Here is a 27,959-nt window from a genome sequence, read left to right on the forward strand (position 1 = left end):
GTTTAATGCCTTTGGTGATGAGGGCTGATACCTCAGGCCATAGCCCATTCTAATATTGGACATCTCTAACAGTTAAAAAGTGATTCCTATGTCCTGAGCTAAAATGAGTTTCCCTAAATTCCTATTGATTATTTTGGTACTCTGAAGCTACACAAGTCTAAACTGTCAGCTCAGACCAGCTCTTCAGCTGAAGACAGAGCTCAGATGCCCAGGCCTTCTCCAGGGGCCCTAACCTGGACTCACTTCCAGTTAATCTAATAAACTAGGCTGCGTTACTGTCAAAGAGCCAGCAGGATAGGCAGGTGGGGAGCATTTTACCTATGGAGAGGCTACACTTTGGGACCAAAGTGGGTGAATCAAGGAAGAGATTTCTTTTGGGTCAGCAGGGCTCAGGACAGTGAGTCTTGCAAAACCCCATTCCTTAACCCCTGGCAGTGAAGTTTAAGGTTTGAGGTCAGGTACAGACTCACTGACCCAAAGTGATCCAGTAAACAGTAACCAGGTAGAGGCAGAGGAAGTTTCATGCATTGTTTCTCTGTATCTTGAGGGAAGAATTTGTTTCGTCTTTCTCTTCTTCACTAAATTCAATCAATAATTCTTCATAAATAATTTATTGTCATTAGAATCCTGAGTGCTAGAGACAAAAGACCTAAACTGGCCCTCAGGGCCAGAGCATTTTAGAAAGTTCCATTCTTTTCTTAATGTTTTAAATAGGAAAAAAAATTAATTATAAGGGGGCAGAGGACAGGACAAACCCACAGAGGACTCAGTAGTTTGGTGCCTTCATTCCCCATGGTTGAAGTGTCATAAGAAAAGGATCGAGTCAGAGGAAGAATGGCTCAGGAGGAATCATTGCAAGAGATGATCTTCTTTCCATAGCTGCATTCGGAATGCTCACTAGTGGCTGGTCTTCCTGAAGAAATATCGGAACGGGAAGAGAGAGCTGCAGGAATGAGAGCAGAGTAGTCTGAGACTCTATAAGGTCTCCTTCCTTTCTTCCAGATTCCCATTAGTGCTTCATTAGCTAGGGCATTTTTGCTCTGGGGAACCACTGAATGGAAATTCAAGCCTGGAACAGCATTTGAAAAGGTACCCAAATTAGATTATACTCAGGAGGAGGAAATAAAAAGAATTGCAATAGGATGGCTGAGCTCTAGACAGATAGAGGGGACTTGCTACCTTCTGAAAAAAAGACTCTGAAGACACAAAGCTAGATTCAGAGGGGAGAATGGAAATATTTTAGTAATCAAACCATCTGAATGACACAAGTAAGAATAATCTCTGTTTAAGCAATGTTTACAGAACCAGGTACTTGCTGGGCATGCCAGGGTGGGGATGAACTACATAAAAATGAATATGGCACAGTCTAAATTCACAATTAGGGCTTTTCAATCTCATTTCTCAATGAGTTCTCAATCTCATTTCCATCATATATCCTGGACATCAATGAGAAATCTCTGCAAGTAATCTGCTTTCTTCTCTATTCTAATTACCGTGAAAGATTCGATGAGGCAAACTCTGGAACTAGAATGCCACTCTGGAGTTGGATCTCGGTTTGATGGCAGGAGAGAAGTTTGTCTTACCTTAGAAATCCAAAGAAGCCACTGGTTCCTAGTTCTTTAGGTGGAGGTGGACTGCTCTGCTGCAATGGTAGGACAATTGGCCCTGCCAGGCCATCCCCTAACTTAGAATCTGTAAGGAAAACACTCAGGCAGGAAAAAGTGTTAGTCCAAAGGCTGCTTTTGTGTGAGTAAGAGAAGGCAGGACACCCAGCATGAGATAAGGGCAACCTTACACCAAGATTTCTTTAAAGCCAGGTGACTTGTTTGTTTTGACCTTCCCAATTTCATCTCAGCTAAGTAAGATGCTATTCTGATCTTGGAGTAGTCACTCAGGCTCCTGAGACATTTACACAGCTCGAGTCCCAGCTACCCACCATGGCTGAAATGCTTTCACAAGGAATGACAACTTGAAGAACTCACTTGCTTACATCTCCCCTGCTTCTATGATAACTGCAGTTCCCATTGAATCCTCATGCTGGGTAAAAGATCAGCAAGGTAGAAGAGTAATACCTTGACTTGCATTCCCAGCCCTGTAGAGCATCCATCTGTACCTTCAATGTTAATGCTAAAGCCCCAAGAAAAGAGGAGAGACAGCTTCCCAACAGTACTGTTCTCCAACAGTACATAAAAGGGAAGCACATCCCTCCAAACTTTTCTATAAAACTTATCACCCCAGTTAGAAATGTTTTGGAATCATGGGAGCATCAACTTCACCATAAGAAGCAGAGGATGGGCATACATTGCCTCCTTTCACTCTTTTTGGGAGCTGGGGGGCTTCTATTACTTAGGACAGGCCCCTGGACCACAAGGTGGCAAACAAGCACCTCCATGGGAGCAAGGCACATTACCTTGAGTGTGCCCAGACTCAGAGCTCTGTGCTGTTTTGCTCATCAGAGAATTAAACAGGACAGGGTGATTATTAAAGGAGAATAAATATGAATTTCCCAGAACCTACCCTCTTCTTGGACATCAGTGATATCAGAATCCAGGGTCTCCTGCCATTCTTGCTGGGTTTTTCTTTCTCTGTTCTGATTTAAAGAGGACCAAGGAAAGTCTTAAACTTTATTCCTACACATCTTGGCAATCTGAATGCTATTTGCTGGTGAACTGATTTTATATCAGCACTGGGGCCTGGCTTCTGACTGCCCAGACAGGTTCTATATTTCTGTCTTTAGGACTGTCCTTTTTTCATTTCTGCTTCCTAATTACTGTCCCTCTAAAATCATGAGATTTAAGAGCCAAGAACAAACCAAGCTGGGTTTAACTTACCATGTTACTGAGTGCCTACTATTGCCAAGAACAGAATATTGAGATTTCAGAAATCAGTAGGACCTTAAACTTATCTTGGAGAAATGTATAATCTAGGAGGTAAAATTGATATACAAATCAAGTATGATAGACAGTGTGATAAGACTATCCCATGAGTCCATATAGAGTGTTGTGGTTACTGAGGACATGAATGGAGTGGGTAGTAGTCAAGGAAGGCTTCATAGGGGAAGTGACATTTAAATGGGGCCTTGATGGATGGGTGGGATTTTGTCATAATGGGGGTGAGGAGATGGTCAACAAGAGCAGAGCATTCCAGAGAGAGACATGATGGACAAGGGCACAGTGCCATTAAAGAGTAAATACGATTAGCATGGCTAGAGCCAGGCGCAGCAGAAACATGACTATGGCATTAGCAGTCAGAACAATATAATGCAATCTTATTATTTCTCCATGTGCTACTGCTTTATAGAAATTCCTCTGTACTTTGAAGAGGACATTCTATAAGCTGGTTCCAGGCCCACAACATTTCCTAGTAAATACTGACAGTCAGAACCACAGTTCATATATTTTTGGAATCTCTGCCAACTGTCCGCCCTCCTCACCCAGTCAGAACATACGGGCCTGATTACGCAGCAGTGCTTGAGTTCCTTGAGCTGTTTTGCTGGTGAAGAATTCTATAGCAAGGGGATGTGGCATGGCAAGGTGGGTCATAACAAGCCCCTAGAAAAGTTAGGACTAGTCCCCATCCTAAGAGTAAGCTTCAGGTTAGAAAGGCAGATATTTCTGAGATAAGCTTCTTCACAAACCTTTCAAATCCCAGACAACATAGGCAGCTACCTAAGTCATATTCCTATAAAAGCAAAAGAGAACTCTGAGGAGGAAAGAGAACATTCTTGCCTTTTTTAGACAGAATAGAGATGGAATTTAGAGGGCCCAGCTCTTGTTTCTGGCTTGGGGGAATGATTCTTATACACTTAATGAAACTATGGTTTGGGGCTTAAATCCTATTGCATAGAGTGGCCCTAATGAAAGCATCTATTAAGGTTGGTAGTAGGGATCAGAGGGCAAAGGCCCTATAGCAGAGGTACAGCCTACCCCGAACCAGGGGAGATTCCCTTTACAAGATAGTATAGCCTTTGTGCTTTCCTGAAACCTTGAAAGAGGTTTTCTCAGGCAAAAGTCATAAGAGAAGAAAAAAATATTATAGCTGGAATTAAGACTGAGGGTACCATCTGGGACATCCATCAAGACATAATACCCTGAAAACCTGTTGCAAGATTGTCCTTTGTATGTTCAGGGCCAGATCAGTTCAAGCAGAAGTGGCAAAAAAAAAAAAAAGAAGAAGAAGAAGAAGAAGAACCTACATGTAGTCTGTTTCACTTTGGGGCTATTCATCTGCTCTCCTACATTAAATTTTTTTTAAAAACTTTTTTGTTTGTTTTGGAGACAGGGTCTCACTCTGTCACCCAGGCTGGAGTACAGTGGCACCATCATAGTTCACTGCAGCCTCAAACTCCTGGGCTCATCTCTATTTTTTTATCCTTCCAAAGTCTGGATCTTTAGGTCTGGGACCTGCAGTAACAAACAGACAGGGTCTGCCCTTCCTTCCCATTCTTTCTGAACCACAACTTATAAAACAGATAAGTGTTGTATTCTTCTAAGCTTTCCCCACACAGGCTCCCAATGTGTTCAGACATGCATCATCCACACTGACTACAATCCTACACCCTAACTCCCCACAAAGGGAGGGAGAAAATATTAAGCATTGGACCATAGGAACAAATTCAATTTTTCCAGATCAAGTGACTTACACTGAGAGTCACTGTGATCACTTTAATTTGGGAGAAATCCTCTCCCTGGGAACAGGGTCTACAATGGAGACTGTCTTTGGGCTTTGAGTCAAAATCAATAAACATGTTCCTTTTACTCAGAGTCTTTTTCTAAACCCAGAATCAGGTTGAAAAGGTAATTATGTTGAGTAAGAAGCTGTGGGTACTGTTCTTGAGGGAGATGATGTGTCAAACTAAGAATAGGAAGGTACAAAGGGTAGAGAGTGAGGGAAATGTTCCTTTAATAGTAATTATCTTGGTTGTATAAAGTGTCTTTGTTCCCCAGAGCTTCATGTACTTCTCACGTACTTTTCTCATTTCTTCTTACCTCTCTAAAGGATGGGAGGTATAGAAGGAGGTGACTATTTACCTAAAATCACTCAGTGGGCCAGTACACCCTGGCACAACAGGGGCCATGTACTCTGCACCTGCCCACAGAGGTAGAGGTCTAAATCCCCAAGGGTGCATTCCTTTCCCAACTAAATTATAAACTCCTGGAAAAAAAAGAAACCAGGTGTTACTATGTTTATGTGTGCCCCAGGACCCAACACAATGCCTTGCAAATAGGAGACAGAATAATAGTTTGGAAATGAAAATACATTCCTCTACTTAAAAATGTTTTAGGAAATTTCTGTGAGCTTGAAGGTAGTCTCAAGGCCATTCATGATCCAGCCCATGCTGTCCTCTCTGATAACATTACCAGTTCTGATACATGTCTAGCTCACCTGTAAAAACTTGACATTCCTAGACTCAGGCCCCAGTATAAATGAAGGCAACATTTTTCTAAACAGAAAATTCTATGCCGGATTCCACCTCAATTCAATACAGACTTATTTTTCTTATTTCAACTGCAGAGTATGAGAAGCAGCTTTTCAGGCTGAGAATAGAGGATCTCTTAACAAAAGGATTCATCGATGTGTGTATTATACAGCCACTTTTGGGATGGGTTGTGGCAAGCGCAGAATAGTTGAATGTTGTTCTACAGACAGTGAAACCTGAGAATGCGTTCAGTCAATTCAATCTTCACTAAGGACCAAGATGTGCTGGTAACAGGAATCCTGACTTGTAACAGAGTAGGAACAGCTAAGAACCTCCAAAGCCTCCATTTTGGTGCTTACCCTTCTGGTTTCCATAGTGGGCTTCTTTGTGCTGGGGCCTTGGCTGGAAGTCTCCATCTTGGCCCTGAATTTGAGAGAAAAAGCCCAGGAAATGTTACTGGCAGAGGCAATATTACTACTTCAAGCAAATGTGGCCCAAATGAATATTTCATCAGGTTGGCTATTTTTATACCACTCCTGGCCGGCAGGATAAATTGTGGGGCCAAATTTTCTTTGGGTGCTGCTTTAATTCACAGTAGAATCCCACTTTGAGACACTGGGGTTTGAGAAAGGGAAAACTTGATTGACAGCAGGTATCAGATTTTGAAATACTTGACTGTGCATCAAAACCCAGAGGAAAAAAAGATCTGAGGCCTCTTTTCTGCAGAAAATGCAGTCAAATGGAACAGAGTAAAGCTTCACACCTCCGAGTACTCTCACATTTCACCTGGCTTGGAAAGGAGCTCCCTAACTGTTCACCTACATGTGCATCTGGAGGGCCTGGGGTCAGCTTCCTGTGGTCTGCCCTCGCTGCTCCTGTATGTCTAGGTGCCCACAGAGGCCCAGGAAAAGAATGGCTGTTCTCTGTGAAGCTGAAGTGAAAGCATCTTGGGCTGGGAAGCAAACCGCACCTTGAATTATTCCAGCAGCCCTCTCTAGGATGCTAATAACAATGACTGAATTGTCTTACTGACTCATTTTATCCCTGACAGAGAATCAAAAGAAGAACGTAAGTAGCCTTCACAATAGCAGCTTCAACGTGTCAAGGATGTACTCAATATTTTCCCTAATATCACAGCACCTCACCCAATAATTGATACATATCCTCTTGTAAACATTTATATTTTAGCCTGGACTGGACTGCCTCTCGAAGTTCCAAAAGTTTACTGCTCACTGGGTAAAACAGAATTATGTTTTATTTGTTCTTACTCTTTCAAGGCTTTCCCTATGTTTTTGTATAATATTCTGAGACATTATAAGTCTTATGCCTTCTCATCATACTACCATAGTAAGTACTAATTGAATGTGTTGAATTCAATTGTTTGATTGTATTGAATACAATTGTCGGATTGTATTTCCTCTCAGTCTTCATCTTGATGAATACAACAATCCTACTTTGCTGAGAAAGGGATTATTTTCAAATTATATCGCAAATATCAATATGCTTCCTTTCCTTAGTCCACCTACTGGAATAGGCAGGTACTGATTAAGCCCCCCAAAAACAAGTGACTTGCCCCAGGATGGGATCAACCAGCAGCAATAGCTAGCAAAGCCTAACAAGGATGCAGAGTTAGCCTCTCTCCCACACCACTGACCTGTGTAGCCCTGGCCCGCTGGGGGAACTGGGCTCTTCTATGCACTTTCGTTTCTTCATCATGGCTCCTACTGCTTTCTTCTCAGCTAGGACCTTTAAAGAAGAACGAGACTTCTGTGACTCCTCCTTTTCTAGAGTTGCCCATAGTTCTTGAGGGCACAGTGAAGAGAACTTCTCATCCTTAAGCTACCAAAGGCAACTTTTAACACTAGCTTTGCAAGTAGGTACGGACATTCTATTACAGACATGGTCTCAGAAATCTAGCCAAGGGGGAAAATATAGGCTTATGTTTACAACTCTGATGAGACCTGGGCAGCAACTGAGGGGCAAAGTAAGAAGAGACAAGAGCAGGACTTTTTGGACAATGGAGGTGATAAAGGCAATTTCCATTTTGTACAGAAAAGGCAAACTTACCAAACCAAGAGGACTGTCATTTATTGGCTTCCCTAAAATAGGAAATTTGAATGTCATAATGGATCAAAACCATGTTTTACCTGGATTTCTGACTAATATTTATTTTTGGAAACTGGCCCTAGACAAAACCTCCCCATCTGTCTGTTTCCTTTCTGCCTAGAACCACTTTCCCTAGAAATAGCGTCTTCAAACTCTCTTCCTTCCTATTTCAGAATGATTGTCATTTACAAGCTGAAAAGTGTTAGATTCACATTACAATGGTATACCACTTAAAAAGGGATGATCCTTATTACAAAAAAAAAAGGTGCAACTTTAGGCAACAGTGACAAATAAATTGGAAAGATATTTTGAGGCAAGGCCTTTTCAAATCAAACTGGCAGTTGTTTACTTGTCTTTCAATGAATAAAAGTAGCCATGACCATTAGAGATTAAAAATTGGGGGATACCTTTAAGACACTTCTAAGGTGAAAGACACTGAGTACTCTAAAATGGAAGGAGGTGTTTACATAAAGGTCTTTCACCGAATGATTACTCTAAGTCAGATTTTATACTTTCCATCTACTAGTGTTTATATATTTATTTAATCTTTTTTTTTTTTTTTTTTTTTTTTTTTTTGAGACAGAGTCTCACTTTTTTGTCCAGGCTAGAGTGAGTGCCGTGGCGTCAGCCTAGCTCACAGCAACCTCAAACTCCTAGGCTCGAGCGATCCTTCTGCCTCAGCCTCCCGAGTAGCTGGGACTACAGGCATGAGCCACCATGCCCGGCTAATTTTTTTTTTTATATATATATCAGTTGGCCAATTAATTTCTTTCTATTTATAGTAGAGACGGGGTCTCGCTCTTGCTCAGGCTGGTTTTGAACTCCTGACCTCGAGCAATCTGCCCGCCTCGGCCTCCCAAGAGCTAGGATTACAGGCGTGAGCCACCGCGCCCGGCCTTATTTAATCTTTTTAAAAACCCAATGAGGGAGGCCGGGCGCTGTGGCTCACGCATGTAATCCTAGCACTCTGGGAGGCCGAGGCGGGCAGATTGCTCGAGGTCAGGAGTTCGAAAGCAGCCTGAGCAAGAGCAAGACCCCGTCTCTACCATAAATAGAAAGAAATTAATTGGCCAACTGATATATATAGAAAAAATTAGCCAGGCATGGTGGCACATGCCTGTAGTCTCAGCTACTCGGGAGGCTGAGGCAGTAGGATTGCTTGAGCCCAGGAGTTGGAGGTTGCTGTGAGCTAGGCTGACACCATGGTACTCTCACTCTAGCCTGGGCAACAAAGCGAGACTCTGTCTCAAAAAAAAAAAATCTCAATGAGGGGCCGGGCGCGGTGGCTCACACCTATAATCCTAGCACTCTGGGGCCTATAATCCTAGCACTCTGGGAGGCCCAGGCTGGAGGATCACTCAAGGTCAGGAGTTTGAAACCAGTCTGAGCAAGAGCGAGACAGTCTCTACTAAAAATAGAAAGAAATTAATTGGACAACTAAAAATATATAGAAAAAATTAGCCGGACATGGTGGCGCATGCCTGTAGTCCCAGCTACTTCGGAGGCTGAGGCAGAAGGATTGCTCGAGCCCAGAAGGTTGAGGTTGCTGTGAGCTAGGCTGATGCCATGGCACTCTAGCCGGGGCAACAGAGTGACACTCTGTCTCAAAAAAATAAAACAAAAACAAAAACAAAAAACTCAATGAGGGCCCGGCGCAGTGGCTCACACTTGTAATCCTAGCACTCTGGGAGGCCGAGGCTGGAGGATCATTTGAGCTCAGGAGTTCGAGACAAGCCTGGGCAAGAGCAAGACCCCATCTCTACTAAAAATAGAAAGAAATTGGCTGGACAACTAAAAATATAGCTAGAAAAAATTAGCCAGGCATGGTGGCGCATGCCTGTAGTCCTAGCTACTCAGGAGGCTGAGGCAGAAGGATCACTTGAGCCCAGGAGTTTGAGGTTGCTGTGAGCTAGGCTGATGCCAGACCACTCTAGCCAGGGCAACAGAGTGAGACTCTGTCTCAAAAAAAAAAAAAAAACCTCAATGAGATAGGTACTAATATTATTCTTCACCATTTCACAAAGGAGGCACAGAAAGATTCAGTAATTTATCTAACTTTGCACAGCAATTTTAAGTGGCAAAGCCACCAAGATTTGAACCTGGCAGTCTGGCTTGGAGCACATGCTCCTGACCTCTGCAGTGTGCGGGTGGGGCCTAATCTGGTGGACCATTTGGCCATATTTAGCTGGTGGTGCTAATCCATTTTCTTCCCTACTACTCACACTCACATCATTCTTTTTTTTTTTTTTTTTTTTTTGTAACCAAAAACATTTGTATAACACTCACATCATTCTACTTACCAGGTGACAGGTTTTCATGAAAACATTTCATTTCCACATATAGAGTGAAAACAAATGGGTAGGGGATCAAGACGATTTCCCCATGTTTGAATTTCAGGTGTGAAACTCTCTCCCATTTGCTTTTATCTGGGAAATGGTGCTAAGGAGTGAAGAAAGATGCCAGTGTGCATCCCTGAGTACTATATTAGGTATAAGACTCCCTCTCCTTTCCCTGAGCTACCCTCCAAACTGCCTATGGTTTTGCTGCTTCCATTTGAATCTACAATGTGTGTTGTAGCTCATTTCCAGCCAGGAAAGAAAGGATACAGGGAAATACAATGAAGTGTTCTGTAGCAAAGGGCTGCAGATTGTCCAAGTTTCCCAAGACCACGCGGATAGAATCCTGAAAAAAAAATTTGAAATGACTTTAATACTGTCAAGCCTCAGCCAGCCTTTCCATTCCCATTTGTCATTCCTCATCACATACTCTTATGTTCTATCAAAATTGAATTATTTGCTGTTCCCTGAGCGTGCCTTCTGCTTCTCCATTTCTATGTTTTTGCATAATCTGTTGCCTCTGTCTGAAATGCCCTTTTCATCCAACAGCACATGTCCAAATCCTACCTGTCTTTTAAGGTACAATTCAGAAGCATCTCCTGCAGAAAGCTTTCCCTGACTTACCAAGCTGTAATTAACTGTTAGCCTCAAACTTCACAATAGCTAGCCTAGAACCTTTACTACATTCCACATATGGTTTATATTCCTTACTGGGAGATCTACTTGAAGTAGAATATACACCTGATTTATATTAGCATCCTTTCTATGGTGTCTACCATAGTGGATGATGGGTAACAGGTCCTCAATAAATGTATATTGAATGAAAGACTAATGCTGGTAATTACTGATAGACAGTTATTTTGCTTTTGCTTAAGTCAAATCTTTTCTTCTCTTTAAATCTTAATTTATAGTCCCTAATTAACATATGCTTATTAGTCTATACTAATTAAACAATTTGGTATCATAAAGAATACTGGATTTCTATAGGAAAAAATCTGAATTTCAGTCTTAGCTAATTTCACCTTTCTCACACTCATTTTCCTCATGTTAGGGCTCACAGAAGGCAAAAATTGTCTTATCTTTGTATTCTCTGTATGACCATAAGTCTAGCTTATAATTATAATAGCTAATATTTATTGAGTAATAACTATGGCAAGTGTTATTGTTTTAATACGTACTAATTACTTTAACACTCACAAAAACCCTACAAAATAGGCATTTCTGTTATTCCCATTTTACAGATGAGGAAACAGACAAAAAGGTGAAAAAAACTTATTTGAGGCCGGGCGTGGTGGCTCACACCTGTAATCCTAGCACTTTGGGAGGCCGAGGCGGGCGGATTGCTCAAGGTCAGGAGTTCGAAACCAGCCTGAGTGAGACCCCGTCTCTACCAAAAATAGAAATAAATTAATCGACCAACTAAAAATATATATACAAAAAATTAGCCGGGCATGGTGGCGCATGCCTGTAGTCCCAGCTACTCGGGAGGCTGAGGCAGGAGGATCGCTAAGCCCCGGAGATTGAGGTTGCTGTGAGCCAGGCTGACTCCACGGCACTCACTCTAGCCTGGGCAACAAAGTGAGACTCTGTCTCAAAAAAAAAAAAAAAAAAAAACAAACTTATTTGAGGCTAGAAACTTATTTGAGCTAGAAATGGTGGAGCCAAGATCTGAACCCAGGCAGTGGGGTTCCAGAGTTCACATTCTTTTTATTTATTTATTTATTTATTTATTTTTTTTTTTTTTTGAGACAGAGTCTCACTTTGTTGCCCAGGCTAGAGTGAGTGCCGTGGCGTCAGCCTAGCTCACAGCAACCTCAAACTCCTGGGCTCAAGCGATCCTCCTGCCTCAGCCTCCCGAGTAGCTGGGACTACAGGCATGTGCCACCATGCCCGGCTAATTTTTTCTATATATATTAGTTGGCCAATTAATTTCTTTCTATTTATAGTAGAGACGGGGTCTCGCTCTTGCTCAGGCTGGTTTCGAACACCTGACCTTGAGCAATCCACCCGCCTTGGCCTCCCAGAGAGCTAGGATTACAGGCGTGAGCCACCACGCCCGGCCCTTTTTATTTTTTTAAGCAGGATTCATTCTATAGAAAGGTAGACAGAGTTCACATTCTTTTTTTTTTTTTTGAGACAGAGTCTCACTTTGTTGCCCAGGCTAGAGTGAGTGCCGTGGCGTCAGCCTAGCTCACAGCAACCTCAAACTCCTGGGCTCAAGCAATCCTTCTGCCTCAGCCTCCCAAGTAGCTGGGACTACAGGCATTCGCCACCATGCCCAGCTAATTTTTTCTATATATATTAGTTGGTCAATTAATTTCTTTCTATTTATAGTAGAGACGGGGTCTTGCTCTTGCTCAGGCTGGTCTCGAACTCCTGAGCTCAAAGGATCCTCCAGCCTCGGCCTCCCAGAGTGATAGGATTACAGGAACGAGCCACCTCACCTGGCCCACATATTTATTTCTAATCCTCACCACAATCTGGAAAAACAGGCATTACTTAGTAATCTCTTTTGACAGGTAAGAAAACAGACTCAGGGAGGGTGGGTAACTTGCTGAAATCACACTGTGGACAACAGAACTAGAATTCAAATTCAGACACTGGCCCTAAAGTCTATACTCCCTCTACTCTACTGTGAGGCCTTGAACAATTCTCTGCCCAGATTAACTGAAGCAAAGTGAAATAAAATCTGCTCTGTTCATAATTAAAATAAACAGAAAGTTTTCATGGTCTTATATTAAAATAATTATTATTTATAATGATGTCCTTGAGGGTCCTACAAGATCCTATATTATCACCCAACACTTAGCCACAGATGCCTATAAGGACTCAATTGAGGGGTGGCTGGTGGGGGCGGAATAAAAAAAGAAAATAAATAAATTTTTTAAAAAAGGCTATGATTCAAAGTTTTGTTCTCATGGAGTTTTGTATTAACTGTATTTAATTGTTTTAAAACATGGAAGCTTAAGTCTTAAGAAATCACAATAGTCATAAATCACCAAGCTGTGAAGTTAGAAGGGGATAAATTAGTTTGAACCTTTCATTTTACAAACGAGGCAATTAAGACCCAGACTGATACATGATTTGCCAAAGGTTACATTGCTAATTGGTAGCTAGGCCAGGACTAGAATCCAGGGCCACCTCCCAGAACTCTAACACCTTGTCCAATGCTTTCACCTAGTTGCAAAGCTGTCCACCTGGTCAGTCTTCTTCTCTGGAAGAGCCTAAAGCTAGAGGAGCTGGGTAGAAAGGAATGAAAATGAAGTGGGAATAAAGCAATTGCAAATGTTTCCAATTAAAATGAAGACACAGCAGCCTTGTCTGTGTATTTACAGTTGAGTTTCCTGAACGTCAAGTACCAGTCAGTGGTTGAGATGGTGAGGTTTCCCAGAGCCCTGAAAGGCAGAAGTCTTCCGGAAGCTTTCTTTATGCCAGCTGCCACAAAAGAGAACTGCCAAAGGCTGGGAACTCTGGTAGAAACTAAATAACTCTCAGCCTCAAATGTGCTGACACATCAACTAGGAGAACTGAGAAGGGATACAGGCTTTAAATTTCCCTGGAAAAACAGTGAAGTTTCTTTGCAGAGGAAATGTGTCAGGGAGAAGAAGCCAAGTTATCAAGTAGAGGTTGTGACTCAGTTTGTAGGAAATAATTAAAATCTAGATGTGAATGCATCCTTGGCTTAAAAGTTATCCTTCTCAGAAGTTGTTGCTCCTTTCCCTACCTCCAGCTGCCGGATGACGACTTCCTTATCTTCTATCTCTTCTCCTCTAGAAGGTAAACAGACAAAAGTAAGACAAGAAGAAAAGCTCTGGAGAGAGTAGACTCTACTAGGGCAAAAATGACACTTCCACTGAGCTAAAGAAACATGACATAACAGTTGTGTGTGCTAACCCGGTGCTCATGGGAAAGAAGTGATCACCTAGGTGGCATGGTCTGAACATTGGTACAAGGCTGTACCAAAATGTATTCTCCATTAACTCACCAAGACCTAAATCCCACTGTGAAAGCTAATCATTTCGTTAAACTAATTGTATTCAAAGTCTGGTTTGGGGACCCTTAGGGGTCCATAAGACTCTTTCAAGGGGTCTCCAAGGGTAAAATAATGATACTAAAATAGTATTTGGCTTTTTACTGGGTTAACATTTGTAACCATTAGTGCAAAAGGAATGGTGTGCAAAATTACTAGTGGCTTAGCACATATCTAGCCACTTGCACTACACTGTACTAGCAGTCATAGTAATTTTCACTGCCACACAGGAAATAAAATCCAGTTTCATTTAATATCCTTGATAAAACAGTAAAAAATTAATTTTTCTAAAATCTCAACCCAGACTACATATCTTTTTAAGTGTTTTGTGATAAAACAGCACTATGCATAAAGCACTTCACTGCATACCTGAATATGATGGGTATCTTGAGGAAACCTACCTGTGTGATGTTTAAGCTGCAAATTGAACTAACTGCTTTTTTCAAGGAATGATATTTTATTTGAATGACCAGCTGACAAACTATGGTTGTTATTCAAAGTCAGAAGTCTGACAGATACTTTTTCAAAAATGAATAAAATGAGCATGTTACTTCAAAGAAAAAACTGACAGTATTTGTTGTCAATGATAAATTTTAGGGTTTTGAGTGAAAATATGAATTTTGGAAAACTTGTATCCAATATTGTAAGTTTGACAGCTTCCAAATACTTAAACACTTTTCTGATAATATCAGCAGTGATATTAACAAATATTTTTTGATATTATGTAATGGAATGTGTCACTCTTTGGAGGATCTGTATAAGCCAGTGAACCAAAATTTTCCAAATGGCCAGCGAAACACATCATGTTACAAAATAATCCTAGATAAAACATTCATTCAAAGAACAAGATAGACCAATGGATTTTATAATGTAACAGAGTTTTAAAATGTTCACTGATATAATTTCAGATTCCACATTGCAACTAACCTTTAAAAAAACTACCAGTTAAAACAACCCAAACTAGGCCGGGCGCTGTGGCTCACGCCTGTAATCCTAGCTCTTGGGAGACCGAGGCGGGCGGATTGCTCAAGTTCAGGAGTTCAAAACCAGCCTGAGCAAGAGTGAGACCCCGTCTCTACTATAAATAGAAAGAAATTAATTGGCCAACTGATATATATAGAAAAAATTAGCCGGGCATGGTGGCACATGCCTGTAGTCCCAGCTACTCGGGAGGCTGAGGCAGGAGGATCGCTTCAGCCCAGGAGTTTGAGGTTGCTGTGAGCTAGGCTGACGCCACGGCACTCACTCTAGCCTGGACAACAAAGCGAAACTCTGTCTCAAAAAAAAAAAAAAAAAAAAAAACCCAAACTAGTTGTCAAGTTTTGTTGTAGGTTCAAAGAAGAATATGCACAATGATCTAAGAGGGCTGTTAATATATTCCTACCCTTCTCAATTATAAATATATGTAAACTGGATTTTTTTCATTTAATTCAACCAGAAATAATTCACAACAGATTTAATTCAGTACCAGATATGTTAATCTATTAACCAGACATTAATGAGATTTGCAGAAATGTAAAATGATACCAATCTTCTCATTATTTTTTTTTGTTTTGGATTATATATATATATATAAAATATATATATTTTGTTTGGATTATATATATATATATATATATATATATATATAATATATATATTTTTGAGACAGAGTCTCACTCTGTTGCAAGGGCTAGAGTGCTGTGGCATCAGCCTAGCTCACAGCAACCTCAAACCCCTGGGCTCAAACGACCCTCCTGCCTCAGTCTCCCGCTTCAGTCATCTTCCCTGATGACTCACAGGGTTTCTGTTAGAATGAAATGTTTCTCCCAAATATCCCTTGAATCTATTCTCTTCTCCCATCCCTACTTTCCCTGGAATCTCAATGGATATGAAGAGGGCTGTAGTCCCCGAGTAGCAGGGACTACAAGCATGTGTCACCATGCCCGGCTAATTTTTTCTATATATTTTTAGTTGGCCAATTAATTTCTTCCTATTTTTAGTAGAGATGGTGTCTTGCTCTTGCTCAGCCTGGTTTCGAACTCCTGACCTGGAGCAATCCACTTGCCTCGGCCTCCCAGAGTGCTAGGATTACAAGCGTGAGCCACCACGCCTGGCAAAAATATATTTTTAATAAAAGCATGTTAAACTGGGACTACAGGTGCACATCACTGCACCCAGCTAATTATTTATTTTTTTAGAGATGGGGTCTATGTTGCCCAGGGTGGTATTGAACTCTTGGCCTCAAGCAATCCTCCTGCCCACAGCCTCCCAAGTAGCAGGGATTATTGGTGCAGGCCACTGTACCAATTTTGTTATAGATTTTTTAAATCACAATTTTAAAATGTATTAATTTTAAAATAATCATCCATGAGATGTTAACTTTTTTTTTAAAGAGATGGGGTCTTGCGCTGTCCCCTAGGCTAGAGTTCAGTGGTAGTTTTAGCTTATTGTAACCTCAACTCTTGGGCTCAAGCCATCCTCCCGCCTCAGCCTCCCAAGATGCTGGAATTACAGGCATGAGCCACTGTTCACAGTTTAATATTAACAGCCCTCTTAGATCATTGTGGATATTCTTCTTTGAAACTCAAACAAAACTTGACAACTAGTTTGGGTTTTTAAAAAAAAATTTTTTTTAATTAGAGACAGGGTCTTACTCTTGCCCAGGCTGGTCTCAAACTCCTGAGCTCAAGCCATCCTCCCACCTTGGCCTCCCAGAGGGCTAGGATTACATGTGTGAGCCACCGTGCTCAGCCCTATGGTCTTCGGTAATTTTAAGAATACAAAGAGGTTCTGAGATAAAAATTTTGAGAAACACTGCCTCAAAAGTACGTTGTCTCTAATTAGAAACTTATATGAATAATAAATATACTGAATATAAAATACCTCGGAAAGTCCTACAAGATGCTACTTTAGCCAGCTTCCTGTACTGGGTGAAGGCAGAGAAGAAATGACCCGTGGGAAGGCACTGACTGGTGCTTGGATAGCTTACCCTCCTACCTTTAAAATTACCTGATGCTGTTGCCATATCTGATTTTGAATTTATACACATTGGGTCCTGCATGAAGAAACCTCGTCTCTGGAAATGGGTAGGTAAAGGGTTTTAAACTCATTGCTTCCAAATGATAGCCTAAATAAAGTAGAAATATTACAGAATTACTAAAAAACTAAAGATTGCTCCTTATATACAGGAAAGGGAGCTTGCCCAATCTATAGCATTTCTTTTTTTTGTTTTGTTTTGTTTAAATAATTTAATTTAACTTCTTTTTAAACCCACAATGTAAATGATATGTAGCATTTCTTCATCAGCAAAATATCCAACACTCAGCACTACTGCCTATGTACCAGACTCAGTTCTGCTATTAATCACCTGGGTCATTCTACTTGCATGGGGAAAATACATGGTGTGCTGCGATGATCTCTATGCTTGAAGTCAAAGACCAGAATTCAAGTTTTACCATTTATGATTTGTGCAAATCACTTCTCTTCCGTAAACTAATGATACTAATATCTTCCCTGATGACTCACAGGGTTTCTGTTAGAATGAAACGTTTCTCCCAAATATCCCTTGAATCTATTCTCTTCTCCCATCCCTACTTTCCCTGGAATCTCAATGGATATGAAGAGGGCTCAAGTTAAATAACGAGACAATCAAAAGGATACAACAATACAAGGCCAATTAGGAGAAGCTCTGCTATCAATTTTAGATGAAATTAAGTGATTACCACAGCTCCCTGACACAGTCAGTGTAGCAAATAAGGATATACGCTGTTTCCCAGTGGTGCCAGGGAATGCCTTATTTTCCCTGCCTCTCAATTACCCTTCCTCTCCACCACTTGCGATGCTGCCATGTGTCTCAAGAGTGCCTACTATACCCCTAGCACTTACTAGTTTTATTTTTTCTATTCTTGAATCTCTGCCCACGTATAATCCTCCCTGTGGGGAATTGAGGAAATGGGAGAGATGGAAAAAGAAGGATGGCATGTTTCTTCTCCTCCAAGAGTGCATTTGGCATATGCTCAGAAGTAAGAATCATCCTAGTACTCTGAGAGGCCAAGGCAGATGGATCGCCCAAGGTCAGGAGTCCAATAGAAAGAAATTAATTGGTCAACTAAAAATATGTAGAAAAAATTAGCTGGGCATGATGGCCCATGCCTGTAGTCCCAGTAACCCAGGAGGCTGAGACAAGAGGATCACTTCAGCCTAGGAGTTTGAGGTTGCTGTGAGCTAGGCTGACACCACGGCACTCACTCTAGCCTGGGCAACAAAGTGAGACTCTGTCTCAAAAAAAAAAAAAAAAAAAAACTGAGGCAGTAGAGATCCAGACTTGATATTCTTAACCATTCTGCCAGATTGCTTCCTGGAGTTATGAGAAAAAAAACACAAGATAATAAACATTTTAATAAAATCATTTGTCAATAAAAGATCATACATCCATAAAGGACTATTTTCATCATTCTTTCCTCCATATTATCCTGATGCCATTTCTACTCAGCAGGGAAAACTCTTATATGGTAGAGTCATAAGATCTATGTGCCCAAAGAATGGAGTTTCTCACAATTTCCAAAGTTCAAGTCTGGGCTGGCAGTAAAGAGATACCTCAGTGTCTGATCTTGACTGCTTGGGATTAGAGAACAACAAGAAGTTGGAGCCAGAGCCCATGAGATTATTTAGACTAGAATTACAGTCAAAAATGAAAAGAAATAGTTGGTGCCAACTGCAAAGTCCCAGAGGGGAAATATTGTTCATATCCTGAGAAAAAAAGTACTGATGCCCCATGCTCAAGGCATGGCAGGAACCCAAGCTAGATTTGATGGAGTTTCAGTACCAGATGACTTTTCTAAGTAGGCAGGGAGCCCACCTGGTGAGACTTAGGTTGCTGCCACAAAAATTTAACTCTAAGTTATTCAGGGATTCTTCTAAGATATAGTAACCTCCCTACAGACAGAGGGCTGGGGCAGCAGAGCAAAGGAAATGAAGAACATTTGCTGGAAATGGCAATCCAGAGAGGAAACTTCATGAGCTGTACCATAGCTGGCTGGCTGAAAGAAGAAAAAACAACCTTCTTCTATCTAGGGCCTATTCCTGTTAATTGCATTTCAGAAACAAACACCACACACTAATTACCTCATTTGAAAACAAAGATTAGGCAGCATAATCTAAAACAATCACATAGTAGTAGTTTTTCAAATATTTCACAAGGTTATTTTCCACATTGAATACAGTAGCCATGGTGACATTATGTTCCAGTAACTACTATTAAGTTGATGGGATCTTGCATATGAAGGGTCAGACTCTCAACCCATTTTTGGGTGACCACAAATCATGGCTTTAATGCAAAGGAAGAAATTACAGACAGTGTGGGACAGTAGAAAAGACAAGATCTGGAACTGGAGGACCAAGACTTGAGTCCTACTTCTGCCTCTATTAGTCATCAGACCCTGAGAAAATCACTTAGCCTCTTCATTTCTTAGTTTCTACATCTACAAATGGGGATTACACTCACCCCTGGAACTGTTGTGGTGATTAACCGAGATAATCATGTAAGTAGCCATTTCATAAACTCCAGAGTATTATATAAAACATTAGGCCAGGCCGGGCGTGGTGGCTCACGCTTGTAATCCTAGCACTCTGGGAGGCCGAGGCGGGCGGATTGCTCAAGGTCAGGAGTTCGAAACCAGCCCGAGCGAGACCCCGTCTCTACCAAAAATAGAAATAAATTAATTGACCAACTAAAAATATATATACAAAAAATTAGCCGGGCATGGTGGCGCATGCCTGTAGTCCCAGCTACTCGGGAGGCTGAGGCAGTAGGATCGCTGAGCCCCGGAGATTGAGGTTGCTGTGAGCCAGGCTGACTCCACGACACTCACTCTAGCCTGGGCAACAAAGTGAGACTCTGTCTCAAAAAAAAAAAAAAAAAAAACATTAGGCCGGGCACGGTGGCTCACACCTGTAATCCTAGCACTCTGGGAGGCCGAGGCGGGCGGATCACTCAAGGTCAGGAGTTTGAAACCAGCCTGAGCAAGAGCGACACCCCGTCTCTACTATAAATAGAAACAAATTAATTGGCCAACTAATATAAAGAGAAAAATTAGCCGGGCATGGTGGAGCATGCCTATAGTCTCAGCTACTCGGGAGGCTGAGGCAGCAGGATTGCTTGAGCCCAGGAGTTTGAGGTTGCTGTGAGCTAAGCTGACGCCACGGCACTCACTCTAGCCTGGGCAACAAAGTGAGACTCTGTCTCAAAATAAATAAATAAATAATAAAACATTAGCCATTCTAATAGATTTGAAGTTTTTCTTTTAGTGCTTCACTAGAAAAGCAAATTCAAGAGAGCAAAACTGATTAGCTTTAATCTCAATGCCAAAATCTGACAAATCCCAACCGAGAATCTTTCCTTGAAAATATCCAAGAATTCAATTTAAATGACAGGTAGAGACTGATGTTAGAAATAACATGATTTTTTTAAGGTTTTAGTCATTTGTTTCACATAAAGGAACATCTGGGTCAGTGCACAGAACCTGAAGCAGGGCTGAAGGCTATATAAGGATAACGATAGCGACTACTGAGGTGGAAAGAGACAATAAGGAAGTATTGTCACTAAATATATCTGGTGATATTTGATAGAAAAATCCTCCACAATATTGAAGAATAAAAGAGCTTCTATAAACATTTATTCAAAATACATTTACTGAACAGCTCTCACATGATAGGTTCTGTGACCACTAATGAGCGTGAGCAACAAAATAGGGATATCCTGCTGATATTATGAATCCAAAGACATTTTAGAAATGTAATTGAGGACAGATGACCATTTCTTCTGCTTTCAAAAGTCCTTGGCTGGTCTTGGATGTCTGCCCACCTTTGCTAAAGTACATTAAGACTCTCTGAAAGCCTCTATTTCCAATTATAGATTCATAGATACCTATAGCCTATGCCTATAGCTGGGACATGCCTTTCATTTTAGAGGGGCTGAGAGGGAAGTGATTTCACCAAAGAAGGAAATGACTTCCACAGGTCACATATTCCAGCATGGAACCAGGATTAGCCCCCCACGATTGGCTCATACATTTTCTATTACAACATATCACCTTGTCAGTTATTTTATTAAATTATAACCCTGGTCACTCTCATGCCTCTGGGTGACTCAGGCAAACTCATTATGGGTACAAAGATATCAAACCAAAATATAAGCTGTTCTGATTAAATGTTCTTAGAATTGTAATTTTGGATGTAAAGGGTTACATTCACATTTGTTTGTCTTCAAGCTCTATTTTCAATTCTCAGTTTTCTTACCTAAGGTTAATTAGAATGATTAATGAAATAATGCATGTTCAATTGTTTATTATAGTACATAGCAAAGAGGTTACCCAATAAAGAAGTCTTTTTTTTTTAAAAACAAAGTATTAAGATATGAGATAGGAAGAGACTGACAACATAAAACCATCCAGGATACTTCCACACTAATTGATGTCATTCTGTTTTCCCATAGGTTTCTTCTTACTTTTTATTTTTATTTATTTATTTATTTTGAGACAGAGTCTCACTTTGTTGCCCAGGCTAGAGTGAATGCCGTGGCGTCAGCCTAGCTCACAGCAACCTCAAACTCCTGGGCTCAAGTGATCCTGCTACCTCAGCCTCCTGAGTAGCTGGGACTACAGACATGCACCACCATGCCCGGCTAATTTTTTCTATAAATATTGGTTGGCCAATTAATTTCTTTCTATTTATAGTAGAGACAGGGTCTCGCTCTTGCTCAGGCAGGTTTCGAACTCCTGACCTCGAGCAATCCGCCCGCCTCGGCCTCCCAGAGTGCTAGGATTACAGGCGTGAGCCATGGCGCCCGGTCTTCTTACTTTTTCTGGTAAGACACAATCTTTAAAATATTGGCATTTGTGTAGGAATAGATTTGACTTTGGAACAATGCCAGATTTGATTTTGTTTTGTTTCGGGAGAGGGGAGTAATTAAACCTAAAGAGATTAGGAAGATGCTTTGAAATAGAATCAAAAAGTCTTAGTAGACAACTCAATAAATCAGAAAGGAGTTTAAGTTAACCTAGGTTAACTTGGTTACTCATTGTTACTCTTTACACTTAAGTTATTTGTTACTCTTACACTTAAGTTATTTTTTTTGTTTTGTTTTTTTGAGATGGAGTCTCACTCTGTCACCTGGGCTAGAGTGCTGTGGTGTCAGCCTAGCTCACAGCAATCTCAAACTCCTGGGCTCAAGCAATTCTCCTGCCTCAGCCTCCCAAGTAGCTGGGACTATAGGCATGCACCACCATGCCCAAACAATTTTTCTATTTTTAGTAGAGACCTCTTGCTCTGGCTGGTCTCAAACTCCTGAGCTCAAGGGATCCTCCCGCCTGGGCCTCTCAGAGTGCTAGGATTACAGGCATGAGCCACCGAGCCCGGCCTTAAATTATACATCTTAAATTACTCTTTGCACCTAAGTGCATCTTCCATTTCCACCTTAACAAACATAAAAGCTAATGAAAAACTACCTTTGGTCAATAGGTCCAGGATTATGTTTTTTTTTTTTTAAAGTGTATAAATTTAAGGGTTACATGTACAGTTTTGTTGCATGGATATATGAAGTAGAAGGACTGTGCTGTTCACTCTGGAAATGCAATGGTTTCTCATCTCACCACCCCACCCAGTAGTTGTGGCTTGTTAGCATGAAGATCAACCTGTCTATTAGCATTCACATCACACTGAATTCACTGCAGCACTCTCCTACCAACCCCAGAAACCCAAAGAGCATTTGGATGTAAAAGTGTAGGCAATGAGGGACATTTTAGTTTTTAGTTACACCATTGGGCGAGTTGCCCTAAAGCAGTACATGTAGGGAAAACGATTAAAAATGAAAAAAAAAAATGGTAAAAAGGAATTTGAGGAGGAAAAATTAAAAGCAGCAGCATCAATAGTTTCAGAAGGACAAATGGTAGAGAGAATATCCTTAGCTAAAGAGAAAGGAAGCATCTTTTACAATTTTGAGCTGTAAACTCTAAGTCTCTGATGTACCTATCTTACAGGTCTAAGTAGCATAAGAAAGACACAGGAAAGTGTAAAAAGAAAACTTCCAAAAGATACAGCTTCATTCTTGGTATAAAACAATGGCATATTGTGAAGAAATTAAATTAATAAGTAAAGAAGGCCAACACAGAGGCTCACACCTGTAATCCCAGCACTTTGGGAAGCCAAGGCTGGAAGATCATTTGAGACCAGGAGTTCAAGATCAGACTGGGCAACATATTGAGATCTCTGTCTACACACACACACACAATGTATATATATATATACACACAAATAATATATTAATGCATATATATTATATATTTATGCATATAAATATATAATATAAAAATATATAAATTTTAAAAAAATATATATATAGCTGAGTGTGGTGGTGTGCACCTATAAATCAAGCTACTAGGGAGACCAAGGTGGGAGAATCACTTCAGACCGGAAGGTAGAGAAGTGAGCTATGATTGGGCCACTACACTCCAGCCTGAGTGATGGAGGAAGACTCTGTCTCTCAAAGAAAAAGAGAAGAAAATGACTTTTTATATAAGGAGAATAAATTTCACTTAGGAAATCTGAAATATTTTGCTAACTTTAATCCAATTCTGGTGAGATATAGGGGAGACAAAAATTATACTCAGAACAATATGGAGGTCCTCAAAAAACTAAAAATGGACCTACCATATGACAAGTAATCTCATTACTGCATATATATCGAAATGACGGGAAATCAGTATATTGAAAAGATATCTGCACTCTCATGTTTATTGTAGCACTATTCATAATAGCCAAGATTTGAAATCAACCTAAGTGTCCATCAATGGATAAATGGATAAAGAAACTGTAGTACACATACACAATGAAATATTACATAGCCACAAAAAAAGAACGAAATCCTGCCATTTGCAATAACATGGATGGAACTGGAGAACATTATGTTAAGTGAAATAAGCTAAGCAGAGATAGACAAATCTTGCATGTCATTCATATGTGGGAGCTAAATATTAGAGAAAAAAGATCTCATGGAGAAAGATTATAGAATGATAGTTACCAGAGGCTGGGAAAGGTAGCAGGGAGGGGGAGGATAAAGTGGTGATGGTTAATGGGTACAAAAATATAGTTAGAATAATATTTGATAGCATAACAAAGTGACTATAATCAACAATAAGTTACTTTAAAATAACTAAAAGAGTAGAATTGGAATGTTCCTAACACAAAGAAATGATAAATGCCTAAGGTGCTGGATATCCAATTACCCTGACTTGATTAATTCTCATTGTGTATCTGTATCAAAATATCATATGTACCCTAAAAAGATACAACTATTAGGCCAGATGTGGTGGCTCACACCTGTAATCCTATCACTCTAGGAGGCCGAGGCAAAAGGATCATTTGAGCTCAGGAGTTCGAGACCAGCCTGAACAAGAGCAAGACTCCATCTCTACTAAAAATAGAAAAAATTAGCCAGGCATGGTGGCACATACCTGTAGTCCCAGCTACTTGGGAGGCTGAGGTAGAAGGATTGCTTGAGCCCAGGAGTTTGAGGTTGCTGTGAGCTAGGCAGACGCCATGGCACTCTATCCAGGGCAACAGAGTGAGACTCTGTCTAAAAAATAAAAAAGGATATAAAACTATTATGTACCCATGATAATTAAAAAGAAAAAAATTGTAATTACTAGGTTTATAAAAAGATATACCTGCCATGAAGAGATAATCTGATTTGGCCAACATCACACAATAAGGGCCAGACTAAACCTCAGATATAGTGCTAAAGCAAGGTAGTCCAGCTGAATGAAGGGTGTCAAGAATGTGGTTACCTCACAAACTAGCCTAGACTCAATATTAGTCTCAGTTCTTTATAATTTACCACCTGAGCATAGATCTAAAATAACAGAATCAGGCAAATTATTGCTAAGAAACAGAAAGCTTTGCACTTTGAAAGGCCATCAGACCATAGGAATCTGGGATGTTGACTAGGCCTTAGCAAAAAAAAAAAGGAAAAAAATGTTATATTTATAAAGCACCTCCAGTTTATACAATGCTTTCATATCTGTTGTCTTAAACAAACCAAAAACTTCTCTGAAATAGGCACAGCAGATCCAGCTGATTTACACTTCATACTAACTACCCTCCTAATTTTTACTTGATTTGATCCTCTCAATCTTGTGTTCAATCAGTATTCATTCATTCTGTTCAGAAAGACTTGCATCCTTGATGTATGCCAGAAACTAAGTGCTAAAGTAGAGATCAATAAGAACTTGGTCCTTGCCTGCACAGAGCTTACAAATAGTTTTAAGTGTGGTGACTGTTACAAAAAAATACAGGGTGATACAGAACATGTTAAAGAGAAACCTAACCTAGACTGGAGTCACGGAAACCCACTCTAAGTAAGTGAATGATTTCTGAAAGATGAGCACAAATGGAGAGTGAGCACAGGGTCTGGGGTGGGTATAGAAAACAGCAGGTGCAACAGTCCTCAGTTGAGAAAAAGCATGGCACTTTTAAAAGAGAGAAGTATAGTAACCTGGAACACCAGGGGCAAGAAAGACAATGCCATGACACTATACAGATGAGCGAGTCAGCACACATCTGATACCCTACTGTGTGTATCAGGCAGTGTTCTGGGCACAAATACGAGACACAATTCCTTGTCTTTAAGAGCTTACATTTCAGGAGGTATGGAGAGCAACAATAAACATATAAATAAAGGTAATTTCAGGTACGCTAAGTAGTATGAAGAAAATGAAATAGGGTTTATCTTAGAGAATGACCAGGAGGCTGCTTTAGCTAGTGTGGCCAGTGATGGCTTTTCAAAAGAGATCACAACTGAGTTGAGGCCTTCATGAAAAGGAAACAAACATGCAAAGATCGGGGGAAAAGCATCCCAAGCAGAGAAAAAAGCAAGCACAGATGCCCTTTGATTGGTAGTTTAACGGACAGAAATGTCAATGTAATTAGAACATTGAGAATGAAGACAGAGAGGAGGCAGATGAAGTCAGAGTGTCAGGCATGGGATAGACCATGTAAGTGTTGTAGGCCATTGTAAAGAGTCCAGATTTTATGCTAAGGGCTTTATAAAGAGAAAAGAAATGGTTTTGATGTATGCTTTAGAAATATCTAAATATTTGCCAGCTAAGAGGAAGATGAACTGTAATGGGACAAGGGCAGAAGCAGGGAGAAAAATTAGGAAGCTTCTGTAGTAGTCCAAGAAAAAGCAGCTGCTGATTTGGACTTGGAGTTTTAGTAGTTAGTGAATAGTTGGGGTATATTTTAGACTAACTAATGGACTAGATGTGGGAATCAGAATGTCTCTTAGGTATTTGACCTTTGCAATGGTACGTACTCTTTACTGAGGTGAGGAAGGATTCTAGAGAAAGATTTGCGGAGAGAGGGCAGGAGGAATAAATAGTTGTTTTGGTTAAGTCTGAGAGGCCTATGAGACATCCATCCAAGTGGATGGAGTCTCCTGCTGTGCAAGGGATGGAAATGAGGACAGAAATACACATTTGAGTCATCAGTATTTAGATGGTATGTGGAGCTACTGGAAAGGATGAGATCATCTAGGAAGAAAGTATAGAGAAAGGATAAGGCCCTTTCTTATAAACCAGGTTATGGATTGTGGAGTCTATCCTAAGAACAATCAGAAGGCACTGTAGGGTGTAATAAAAAGATGACATGACCAGATGGCTGTGACTTAAAAAAAAAAGTCCCTCTGGCTGTTATGTGGGAAACAACCCGGAACAGGAGCAGATGAAAGGAGACCAGCTAAGAGACTCCTGTGGTTCCAGGCAGAAGCTAAGAGTAGCCTGGCCTACAGAGATAAAAGTGGAGATGAAGAGAAGGGGACTGATTAGGAAGATGCCTAAGAAGATGTCTAGTGACAATTTTGTGACTTGATGGGGTGGGAGAGAGAAAATAGTCAAGGATGACTCCCCATTGCTTGGGCAACTAACTGAAGAGATAAAAGTGCCACTTCCTGAAAACAAAGGAGCCTTGGTAAGCAAATTTTTGAGGGAAAGACTTGGAGTCTATATTTGGATATGTCCAAGTTTGAGGTGCCATAAGACATCCAGAGAGATTCTAGGTGGACTGCAGGATATTGTGACGGACTTACTGCCTGCAGATGCACAAATGAAGGAACTAGACCTCTGAAAATAAAAGCTGCTCAGCAAAGTATACTTGTTTGCATCTTTCTGTCCACTTCCCCAGATGCCAAGATTCAGTCGGAGCTGAACGGAGATCTGATTGAGTGCCATGACTCCAAAATTTACTTCCCAGGTGAAATCGGGCATTTGAAAGCCAGAAACTCATTCACATCATTAAGGCATGATGTTACAGAAGTGTTTCAATGGAAGAAGTCTCGCTTTCACTGCAACTGCCTGGGCCAGAGGGTGTTACAGAGCAGAAGGAACACTAGTTATGGAGAAGGTTTTGCTAAAGGTAGGGTGAGCGGAGCTGGCTGTGGGGTGGGGGGAAGCACGGTCCCTGGGCTGGTCACCCGCGCGGGGCAGGCTGCCCGAGGGCCCAGCCGCCGCCACCGCCGCACCTTCCTCCGCCCGGGCCCTGCAGAGGCACGGGCCGGACGTCGGTGTGCCTGCCAGGCGTCCCAGGGACCTGGGGCTGAGAAGGCGACCTACGGGGACTCGAGGAATACACTGCAGCTGCCGAGCGAGCTGTGGGGCTCGGGACAGAAACTTCCCTCAGAGATAAAAGAAACGCAAAGCCAACCTGGCGGGGGCACCGGGACACCGGGCCGCCATGTGCCGTTACCTCAGCCCCAAGGAGCTCCCAGGCTCTGTCTCACACACTGACTAGGGGTCCTTCGCGCCTCAGAAAAGTGGCCACGGCTGGAGTACCCACTAGCAAATGCTCTCTTACAAGGGCAGCTGCCGACCTCAAACGAAGCCGGCTCTGAGCACTCGCTAGCTCGCCCGCGAACTCTGGGATCGTGCCACGCGCCCGCCAGGCTTTCCGCGCACGCGCAGCCGCGCGCCCCACCCCACCCCGTCCCCGCCGGGCGCGCGCCTGGCCGCGCGTGCGCGCCGCTGACCCGGGCCCAAAG

General features: G+C 41.3%; 1 protein-coding gene across 1 annotated transcript; it reads right to left on the reverse strand.

Moving 5' to 3' along the window:
- On the reverse strand, positions 1-27,851 carry MAJIN (membrane anchored junction protein). The gene is made up of 11 exons (XM_012778022.2): positions 27,668-27,851; positions 16,883-17,000; positions 13,586-13,631; positions 10,132-10,207; positions 9,826-9,951; positions 7,487-7,518; positions 7,074-7,165; positions 5,779-5,842; positions 2,518-2,590; positions 1,584-1,692; positions 1-943 (listed from the first exon to the last, which is right to left on the reverse strand). Exons 2-11 carry the CDS (start codon positions 16,981-16,983, stop codon positions 898-900), a joined length of 765 nt encoding a protein of 254 aa, XP_012633476.1. The 5' UTR covers positions 16,984-17,000; positions 27,668-27,851; the 3' UTR covers positions 1-897.
- Between the last annotated feature and the right edge of the window lie 108 nt (positions 27,852-27,959).

Source organism: Microcebus murinus, chromosome 4 (assembly GCF_040939455.1).
Source record: "Microcebus murinus isolate Inina chromosome 4, M.murinus_Inina_mat1.0, whole genome shotgun sequence".
In the NCBI taxonomy this organism is placed as follows: Eukaryota; Metazoa; Chordata; class Mammalia; order Primates; family Cheirogaleidae; genus Microcebus; species Microcebus murinus.

What these genes read in the sequence shown, in the direction of transcription:
- MAJIN (XM_012778022.2), bottom strand. Translation starts at nt 16,983, where the DNA reads ATGAGTTTAAAACCCTTTACCTACCCATTTCCAGAGACGAGGTTTCTT. An exon ending in TCGTCATCCGGCAGCTGGAG is followed by an intron (nt 10,208 to 13,585) that starts GTAGGGAAAGGA and finishes TTTTTTTTTCAG; the next exon opens with GATTCTATCCGCGTGGTCTT. An exon ending in ACACTTCATTGTATTTCCCT is followed by an intron (nt 9,952 to 10,131) that starts GTATCCTTTCTT and finishes ACCATTTCCCAG; the next exon opens with ATAAAAGCAAATGGGAGAGA.